Below are 10,863 nucleotides of genomic sequence, written 5' to 3' on the forward strand. Positions count from 1 at the left end.
GTCTATGTATGGTACTATCTCCAAGTCCTGAATTTTATGTGTCTCCCTCAAAATGTGACAAGTGTGGAATGAAATGGTGATTTAATATGTAAGCACATCAAGTACAATGTTTTTTATTATTGTTATCTCACCATTTGGAGAATATCACATCTGAGCTAAGTGTGGTAGTAGTTGTACTATCCCCAAGCCGTACTCTTAATACGCCTTCCTGAAAATGTGTCCGGTATGGAGTGAAATGATGGCTTAACATGTAGGTACATCAAGTTCAATGGCTCTTCACTTGTAGACACATTTTATTGCAAACCGGAAACATTTTTTATCGTAACAGCTATTCCTACACCTGCTTGAAACCCTAGCAATCCCAGTTGAGCACATCCAGGGGACATTAGTGGCGAATGCATGTTCTCTAGCTTGAATATCTGCAGCTGTGTTGCAAACCACCCATTTCAGAAAGGAAGTATGAATTATCCTGTTGGTTTTTGATTAAGAAACTGAAATATTTGTGATGACATGGATATTAATGGAGAGCCTCGATGTTCAAAAGTCTTCTTCATTGTAGTTGCCACTTCCTCCAAATGGCCAAGGCATACGCATCATTTTGACAAACTTAGTGTATCTTTCTTTTCAGTGTGAGCCGAAGTATGTTTTCCCATGATATTTTCAGAACTTTTGGGTTCTGTTTTTGTCTGCAGTTTTGAAAATGTCCCATTTCTTTGCCTTTACAACTGTTGCAAGGCTTTCCAGATGTGCTTTGCCTTTTCATGTTTGTTCCTCAGAAAGGGAGAAAATGTGCAAGCTAACAAATCAAACATGGCTCACTGTGTGCTTGTCAGTCTACTTCTAGATTTGTAATCTGGAGCCTGAGGTACAAGTCACTGGTGGAAAATACTGGCTGTAAATTGCGACCAGTATTTTTAGATCCCATTGTTGAATTTTTGTAAACGGCGCTATCTACTAATAAGTTGGTTTTCAAAATTTCCCATTCAGAGTGTATCACAGTCAAATTTACCTCATGAATATTAATAGAATAGCTCACAAATTGCAACTTACTCTTTTTGGATGCCAATACAGGGATGGGGGACTGCTGAATATTAATAGAATAGCTCACAAATTGCAACTTACTCTTTTTGGATGCCAATACAGGGATGGGGGACTGCTGGGGTCAGCAGACCACCACCGTCTCTGTGATCGCACCTAAAGTACACTTTTGTTTTTAAAATGCAACCTGTTTTCCGTAAACAAATGGGTTCGAGTTAAACAATAAAATAAACCTTTGAGGCTTGGCAATGGTCTCTTGGACCACTGCCTACGCTCAAGCAAACTTTTTTTTTACCTCAGTTAGCAGAAGTGGCCCTGAGAAGACCTCATCTCAGCAGTCCGTAATTCTTCAGTGTTTTGCAACTAGATTACGGCTGCAAAGCATTGCTATGTCACCTACCAGTCCGCAATTTAGAAGAGATACATTTTAGAAGAAAGTGGACCAACAAATAAAAGTAAAACAAAAAAAGACTAGCAAATGTTTTCAGTGCAGGTTTCTATGTAGTGAGTTGGATAGTTTTCTGCGTGAGTTTTACACCATCAAGCTTGAATGGGAGGTTGCTGGAGCAGTGCTCAAATCGAATCACACACTAGCTGTTTTCCCCAGATCAACAACAATTGCTCCCTGTTGCTTTGTTGAGCCTTATGGATCCCCAGTGTACAGAGGCAATAATTGCTCAAGTAGACCAGTAACTTATGTTTGTAGCCATCCAACATACCACTTTCAAATTGTGAGCAGCTGAGAGGCACAGATCGTGTGGCCTAGTTTGATGGAAGAGCATGCAGGGGGAGTTGCATTGCCCGTTTGGCCACTTGTTCCGTACCCGTGTCCATGTACTTACTGGAGTCTGCTGTTCAATTCTCTTCATGTGAACGTTTCCGGTTCCGTTTAAAAACCACTGGAGATGTGGACGTGGCAATGTGACCAATGTAAAAGTCCTGTACAACAAACTGTTCTCACTCAGCTCCCCCAAGTATTTAAATTATTATTAGCAATAAAATGCATCATACTTTCCAAAGATTGTGTATAGTGTACATATATTTCACTTTGATACATCTGACTGTTAAAAATACTCACACGAGAGATGTTTTAACATTCTTTGAACTTGTTTGCATCCTTCTGCAACAGCTTTAATATTCATTAGCATTGTGTTAAAACACTGTTTTGTGTTTTTTAGGATCGCTTGCCTAAGTTCTCCAAGTGTCTACCAGAAATTGAAGGACTTAAAACGTGAAGACTGTTCTGCCTGTTTACTGGAGTATGATAAACGATTCTCAGTTCACGGTGACGACTTTGTCTTCTATGATTACAATTACCCTTTGGATTTGCCAAAGAACGTAGAAGCAAACAGTTTTGACATTGTAGTTGCAGACCCACCCTATCTTTCTAACGAGTGCCTTGGAAAAACCGCCGAGACAATCAAGTATCTGACAAAGGGAAAGATACTGCTGTGTACAGGTGTGGATGGCGTGATCTTTTCTTTATACCTATTCCATGAAAGCATGTCCTGGACTTTGATGCTTGCAGTGTTATTAAGTAGGCAGTGACTGCAAGGGAAATTGCTAGGAGCCTGTTTTCACAAAACGCATCCACAAAGGTTGCATCAGAAAGTATAAATGATTTGCTATGTTTGTAACTGATAATGCATTGTTTTGGACTATGGGCATCATAGTTTACTGTAAAGCAGGAGGCGCCCAGAAATAGCCAGAGGGTTTGTTTTACTTGGCTAAATCTTTCGATGGAATTATTTCTAGAGACAAATACCACTGGGCTCGTTGTGGAAGTGATGCTTTGCAATTGATAATGCTCGCATCACTCTAATTTCCCCCTCTCCTAGTCCTCCTCGCAGATTTAGTACAGCGTAACTTCTGAATGAGGATGCCAGTTTGACTTTTAACTGTGCAAGCATTTTATTTTGCTTAAACTATTTCTAACACTGAATCAAAAAAACAAGCAAGCAGGTGGATGTCAGTCCTCTGTAATATGAAAATATCGTTAATCGTTATTCTGGGCTTTTTCTTTACCATTCATAGCTCTCAAACCTGACACATAATGTGATTTGCATACCTGCCTGTCTTTAGCAGCAGTATTGGTTACAATTTCGTTAGGTTCACTCTTTTATAGATACACTATAAATGTAAATGAAACACCACCTTTAAAATGTATCATATAGTTTGACGTAATATTCTTGTAGACATTTTTTGCAATTCTCGCACGGCTGAATGCCTCCATTCAAGTAGAAGCCCATCTTCATGTTAGGGACAAAGAAAGCTGACCATGTCCCCTGGGCCCTGCTTCTCTGCCTACAAAGAGAGGCAGGTCAGCAAACACTAATACCTGTGGGACAAATTATGCCTGGTTGTAGGCTCAAAACCAGTGCAGCCCTAGAATATGGAATTCCAGACCCATCTTCAGTACTTTTAAGGAAGTTCTTAAAAACCGCCCTTTTCACATCTTAAGACATAACTGTAATAATATGACCCTGTCATTCCTGAGCCAAGATTCGGATGTGTGGACCTTATGGTTCTCAGCTGCACTTGTGCTCTGGTCTCTTGCTTCTTCTGATGTTGCTTTCATTATCTCGTTTATGTCTCATGTTTTGATGTGCACTGCGGTTCTTGTATCTAGGCAAGTGCTACTGGGGGAAAAAGTAAAAACAAATAATGGGTTCACATTAATATTAGGCGGTATTCACTAGTGGCTCATTGTACAACACTTACGAGAACGATCACCATGCAAAGCATAAACAGTAAGTGTAATAGGTGAAATGTGCACAGCATGATGTCATAAGACTCAGAAGACTTGTATGAAATATTCCATGCGCACTAGAGTGACCACTGTTCTATTCATGTACATTTCATACAACAGCGTTAAACACTGCAGTACTTCTTTAGAGCTTGATCATTGCAGATGTCTGAATTCACACAATTTTTTTGTTGAGAAGTTGCCTGATTTGCCTTTGTTTCACTGGAACAATTATACTTCTTGTGGTACCTAAACTGAAACTGTTTCCCAGAAGAGCTCCAAACTTGTAGTGTGACTGTTTGGGGAAATATAACGTGAATAGCAAAGCAATGCACGTATCCTGTGAGCCTTGAAACTATTACTATTATATCAGACAAATGGACATATGGATAAAATGCAACTGGTGCTTCTCGCAAGCTGATAATGTTCATTTTTTCAGAATGCTGACTGACTGGCTGTTTAATGCAGTATAGTGCGGCCATTAATGGCCCAGCAGTTTCTCCACCAAGTCCACTACCCCCCCTTCGCACCCCTACCATCATTTCCTGGTAGAGTGGCACTGCCCAAGAGATGTTCCCACATATTGCACAGTGGTCTCAGACTCCTGCGGTCCACACACTCATCCTCCTCCACTTTAGCCAAGTACAACATATCACAGTGCTGATCATCTCATGTTTGAGCGAGGCATTTGGTCCAGCACTAGATGATCAGCAACTTGTATAGAAACGTCAGCAATATACGTGTGTGGCTTTATGCGAATACATATGTGCTAGCATTGTACACGCCCATCTGTCCATGAAAACAGATGTCACAGCAGCTGTTATTTACCACACCAGAGATATTTTTGGAAACCTCTTTCATGAACAGGAAGACTGTGCTCCTGGATCCAAATCTAGGTCAGCCAGTATGATGCATCGGCTTGACCCTCTGCATTTTATGGTGTTGTGGAGCATTGAGGCGAAATGTGAAATCATGTAAACTTTAAGTGTGCTTTCAGTGTACACACTTCATATATTTTTACTCTCTAGCTCACTTCACTTAAAAAGGTTCAAGGATAAACACATCCGTAGCCAGTTAATGGTACTATGACCAATATTGGTGACTTGTTATATATTCAAATAAGGTACCTTCCCCCGTCTGTAAATTTTTTAACCATCATGGGGGAGAAGTATGCATCAAAAGGCATGGTCGTGGTCTCTTACCATCTAAGCATAGCTTCATATATGTGAGAATCTTGACACCACCTAAATCCATAACATAGACTTGTGTTATCAGATTACAAAATTACAAAAATGCACTGTCTTGGAACAGTTACCCTTGTTCTAGACAGTTTTACCATTCACCCCTTTGTCAGATCTCTGGGTCATTATGTTTGTCTCCTGCTGCAATCGATCCCAGAGCTTTGATGGTGGTGTAAAAAGAAGCTAAAGGTAGAATACCTCACAATGGACTTTTTGTTTTGAAACCTTGCATGTGAAAAGAAGCGGCATTCAGCTCTAAACAATTAATATGCAATGTCTACTCTTCCCTCAGCAAAGTGCCTGTAGTCAAGAGCTGGGCCACTTCTGGCTCTCTGTCCATTTGCTCTTGCATCAGACTCTAAGGATAGATCTGAAAAAAAGAATATGGATTTGCTGTCCGAGGCATCCAAATGATACTGCCAGCATGTGAACTATGCTACAGCAATCTGCTATAAGGAAATAATCTGCATGTAGAATAAGCCCCTTCCTAAATGGCATATTCTTAGGGAACGTTGTAATAAAGAGAATTTTAAAAAAATGCCTGAATTTACAAAGCCAAAAGACCCGGGCTGTGAAGGCAAGGGGCACCCCTGATTGCTTTCTTTGTATTGGAAACTTTGGTTTGAAGTAATTGGAGAATATTTCGAGCGTGATCCATCAAATACTTCATCAGCCCATCTGCTGTGACGGAATAATGAATCATTTGTTTTTCCACTTTGCTACAAATCTCATGGTTTGTAGTAAGAGTGAGATACTGTCTGAACCTGCGACCTGAGGATATTTGCATTTGGCTACTGAAGAGGATTCGCCAAGATAAAGAATGTTTTTCAGTAATTTCATAAAACAGCAAGGTGGTGACAATAACTTCATAAAACTAGGGCTATGGAGTTGTGGACTTTAACTCTGCAGAATTCCATAGAGTTACGTGACAACTCAGAGAGGTTCTGCTGAGTTCTGCAAATAGGCGGAAATCGGAAAGTTGCACTGCTCGTGTTGAGGTTTAGCACCCAGAGCTCCTTCCATGCTGAAAAATCTGCATGAATGGCACCAGGCGGCTTGCAAGAGGGTTCTGCTGCTAGATTTGATTTTGCTGCCACTCTAATACTCGAACTGCAGTTTTCTCACAGCGTATGGCCATGACCGCTTGCGACGGTTCACAATGAGAACATTTCATTGGGTGACCTCCTAGCACTGAAAATCATGCTAGGGGACGGTAAGTTTCACTCGCCAACTTATCGTTGGTGAGCCGCGCATGAAAAAATCCTCCACCATGCGGCAGTTGGCAGAATTTGGCCAAAACTGTGCAAACGCAATGCGGAGTGGCCAAAATTCCGCCAACTCCACCGACGTAGCAGAATTTAGCACCCACTCCTGCCTAAAACACAGAGGTTTTAATGAGTGACTATGTAGGAGACCAGAACTGCTAAATGAGTGAATTTCCTTTGAATCAAACACCTCTGTTTCCTATAAATTAGGACTGACTGATAAACGTTCGTTACATTTGGAAACAGATTATTCCGAAGGTGGACAGTTTCTTCCATTTTGAAGCATTCATCAGAGATAAATATCATTCAGTCTCTCAATTGATGATTGAACATAATTTTTTGCTGCGGTTTTTGATGTGAAAAATGTTGATCAGTCTGCTTTTATTCACTAGAAGTAGAGTTATGTATTGATCATGGGATCCCGCATTTTTCCATCTTCCTCCTGGAAGCTTGAACGCATTATTCTTTTTCACTGCGAACTGGCATGACGCCTATAGGCTCAATTAGTTCTTTACTGAAACTTTTTAAAATATGTACTTTGTTTAATTTGCCAGTTATAAGACAAATACAATGGCGATTGCATTTTAATTTTTCAAAACGAGTAAATCAATCAAAATTAAGTTACATGAGCCATTTGATTCTTCAACCTCAGCTTTTTCAGGTTTTAGTTTAGACCTTAGACACTAAAGGTGATGTAAGTTTCTGGCCTAGGGATATGTTAATTCTTCTCTTCCTATGGGCTTGTCTCTCACTCAATGCCCTGCTTATATTCTGAATCGCACGCCATTTGTCCATGACTACTAAGCTGTCAACAATGCAAATAATCAGGTCATCAGAGTACCCTAGGTAAAACTGTGCTTTGTTCCCGGGTATTACACATACAAACCTACAGAAGACACAGTGGGTCAGATTCAAAAACAATCATAAATTGAATTGCACTTGTATGAATAATTTCCCATCACTGTCAATTCGGGGGGGGGGGGGCGAAGGGGGGATGGGATGGGAAACAAAATTGTTTTAAACCACCTACAAAACGCAGACTTAATGTACTTTTTTTATTTGCTTCAGGTGCAGTAATGGAGGATGCAGCAGCAAGTATTCTTGGTGTGAAAATGTGTCAGTTCATTCCACAACATACGCGGCACTTGGCAAACGAATTTCGATGTTATGCAAATTATGATTGTGGTCTTGATCCTTGACTGTTTTTTCAGCTGCCTGATATAGGCATTTAGTCCCATGTTTACTTAAGGTGTTCCGATGCTGAGCATAAAATCCTCTGGCAACATTTTCATATTGTAATCACATATTTGATTTTAAAATATTTTGTTTGGTTTTGTCATGGAAAACAGTATTTTAGCCTAAAATGTAAATATGTATTCTGCTCTTTATGAACATTTTGTTTAATATATACGGGCATGCTTGTCATCTCAGAAATGTTGTTAGATCCGGTACAGGCTGTCAATCAGCGCTGCCTCAAAAATAAACATTTACAAGATAAAATTATAATCATCAATTCAAAGATAGGAGTTAAATTTGTACTTTTTCACCGCGTCATAAAGGTGAACCAGGATCAGCAGTTCAGAAGAAACTGTAAAGTTATACAAATGCAAGAGGCAGTCAGAATACGTTAGTTACAATTCGTCGGTAATTACTGATATTTTTTTTACAGATGTTTTTTAACATTTCAAGCATTGAAATGTATTTCAATTTTCATATTGAATAACTGAAAGTTAGTCATTCTCAACAAAAGTCTGACATGCTGAGTTCTCCAGTACGTCTGAATCGCCAACATTTCAGAGAATTAGAAATAACGACATCCTATCCTTGAATGGTGTTTGGAATATGTAGGTTTGACAGTGTACTACATAATAGCACAGATATGCAGTCTTGACTGCGCAGGCATTAACATAACATAACGTATATGTATAAAGAGCACGTCCACCCACAAGGGTATCTTGGCTCTGAATAACAGATGTTTATTGCTACCTGACTCAGTGGTACTCATTTTATTGACCTCAAAAGGATGAAAGGCTGTGATTGGACCTGCTGGGATTTGAACCTGTAACCATGAGGTCGAACACAGGCCCCTACAGTCGACGCATTAGTCCACTAAGCCACCAGACCAGGCTTAACCATTACCAGGCGTTACTTTCACAACACAACAGTTACCATATATTTAGGTACCACACATGCCTTTTTCTGGAACGTTACAACCTGGGACTTTACTATGCAGGTAAGTGTGTTTTTTAGGGAATTACATGGGTGTACAGGATTTTTAAGGGTTTAGGAATGGGTAAGGGTAGGGAGTAGTAAAGGTGTAGGGAGTTTCTAGGGTTCAGGTATGGGTGAGTGAACAGAGCTGTGAGGGTTTTATGGTTCAGGGATGGGTAGGGGGAAGTAAGTGGTGTGGAGGGGTGTATAGGGTTCAGAGATAGTTAAGAGTAAGGAATTGCATGGGGTTATTAGAGTTCAGAATAGAGGAAGGATATGATGTTAGGGTTCGTTAATGGGGACGGGTAGTGGTCAGTATATGGCTTTTAAGATTATGGAAGAGTACAGGGTAGGAGGGCGTTATAATGGCTCAGGGATTGGATGGGATGGTATTTAGAAAAGGGTGGGCTCTCCCAGAAAAGATTGGCTGATGATGCAAAGGTTTGTGGTGATTAGTTAAAAGGGTGCAAAAAAGGAGGGTTTCAAAACATATTTTTCCACCAATGCAACATGGCTGATCGGATTTACATTAAATTTGTTAGGAACATAGATTATGGTGTGGAAAGGGTCTATGTAGTTATTTGATCTGATTTGTCCAGTTGTTTTTAAGTAATAAAGGAGAAAAACGTAGTAATATATTGGGTCATGGTATACCGCAGAACCTTTGCGGTATACCGCGGTACATAGAGATGAAGAGACACAATATCATGGGTTAATCAAAGGCCTTGCAAAATGAAAAGGCAGCCATATTGTTTAGACCATTCTTTCTCTTTGTTCTGTGGCTTGACGTTGAATATAAGTTGTTATTCCTTTTGTGAAATATAGGAAGAAATTAAGCACTTTAGCAAAGTCTATAGAGTTAAGAAGTATTTTCATTGCTTTATATATTTTTTTTTTTAAAGTTTACGATGTACTGCTGTACTTTCTCTAAAGTACCTATAAAGTACATTGATACTAAAACGGCAATTTGAAAGAAATAATACCATAATAAACAACATTATATGATTTGTTTTTTCATTGAATATATGGAAAATGTCACTTACCCAGTGTACATCTGTTCGTGGCATGTTCCGCTGCAGATTCACATGCTATGCATATTCTGCCATCTAGTGTTGGGCTCGGAGTGTTACAAGTTGTTTTTCTTCGAAGAAGTATTTTCAAGTCATGGGATCGAGTGACTCCTCCTCTTCAGCTACATTGCGCATGGGCATCGATTCCATGTTAGATTGTTTTCCCGCTGAGGGTAAGGTAGGAGTGATAGAGTATAAAGAAAAGCGATGTCCATGCAAATGGAATATATGTATATATATATATTTATATATATACATATGTACAAGTGAATGTTGAACTTAAACAGCACAGGCTCCCGGGGAGGTGGGAGGGTGCATGTGAATCTGCAGCGGAACATGCCACGAACAGATGTACACTGGGTAAGTGACATTTTGCGTTCGATTACAAAGCAGTTTTATCTCCCATAAGCGGTGGTCAGCCTGTAGGAGTTGAAGTTGTTTGAAATAGTGTTCTTAGTACAGCTAACACATCTACACAGTAATGCTTGGTAAATGTATGCGGTGTTGACCAAGTGGCTGCTTTACAGATTTCGGCCATTGGTATGTTTCCTAAGAAAGCCATTGTAGCACCTTTTTTCTGGGTGGAATGTGCTTTAGGTGTAACTAATAGCTGCCTTTTAGCTTTTAGGTAACATGTGTGGATCCATTTTACTATCCATCTAGCCAGCCCTTGCTTTGAAATAGGGTTAACGGTACGTGGTTTTTGGAACTGCACAAATAATTGTTTGGTTTTCCTTAAAGATTTAGTTCTATGTATGTAATACATTAGAGCTCTTTTAATGTCTAATGCATGCAGGGCTCTTTCTGCTACAGAGTCTGGCTGTGGGAAGAAGACTGGTAGTTCCACTGTTTCATTGATATGAAACAGTGATATAACCTTTGGGAAAATGTTGGGTTTGTTCGAAGTACAACTTTATGTTTGTGTACTTGTATGAACGGTTCTTGAATAGTGAAAGCTTGGATTTCACTAACTCTTTCATGAAGTAATTGCAACTAGGAAGGCAACTTTCCATGTTAAGTATTGAATCTGACATGAATGCATAGGTTCAAATGGTGGACCCATGAGTTGTGTGAGTACTATGTTTAGATTTCATGAAGGCTCTGGAGGTGTTCTCGATGGAATGATGTTTTTTAATTCTTCCATGAAGGCTTTGATAACAGGGACTCTAAATATAGAGCTGGGTTGTATATTTTGCAAATACGCAGAAATTGCAGTGAGATGTATTTTAATGGACGAAAAGGCTAAATTTGCTTCTTGTAAATGAAGCAAATAACTTACAATGTCTTGTATT

At 39.6% G+C, this 10,863-nt stretch overlaps 1 protein-coding gene across 9 annotated transcripts in view; it reads left to right on the forward strand.

The window, feature by feature from the left end:
• The window catches only part of EEF1AKMT1 (EEF1A lysine methyltransferase 1), a 93,621-nt gene extending 85,818 nt beyond the window's left edge, over window positions 1-7,803 (forward strand). For all 9 annotated transcript variants that reach the window (XM_069202275.1, XM_069202269.1, XM_069202268.1 and 6 more), the window contains 2 exons: window positions 2,217-2,497; window positions 7,359-7,803. In XM_069202275.1, the coding sequence (XP_069058376.1) occupies window positions 2,217-2,497; window positions 7,359-7,489 (412 nt within the window). In that variant the 3' untranslated portion in view covers window positions 7,490-7,803. The remainder of the gene's footprint in view (window positions 1-2,216; window positions 2,498-7,358) is intronic.
• Window positions 7,804-10,863: the final 3,060 nt, after the last annotated feature.

This window comes from Pleurodeles waltl, chromosome 8 (genome assembly GCF_031143425.1).
Source record: "Pleurodeles waltl isolate 20211129_DDA chromosome 8, aPleWal1.hap1.20221129, whole genome shotgun sequence".
Classification (NCBI taxonomy): Eukaryota; Metazoa; Chordata; class Amphibia; order Caudata; family Salamandridae; genus Pleurodeles; species Pleurodeles waltl.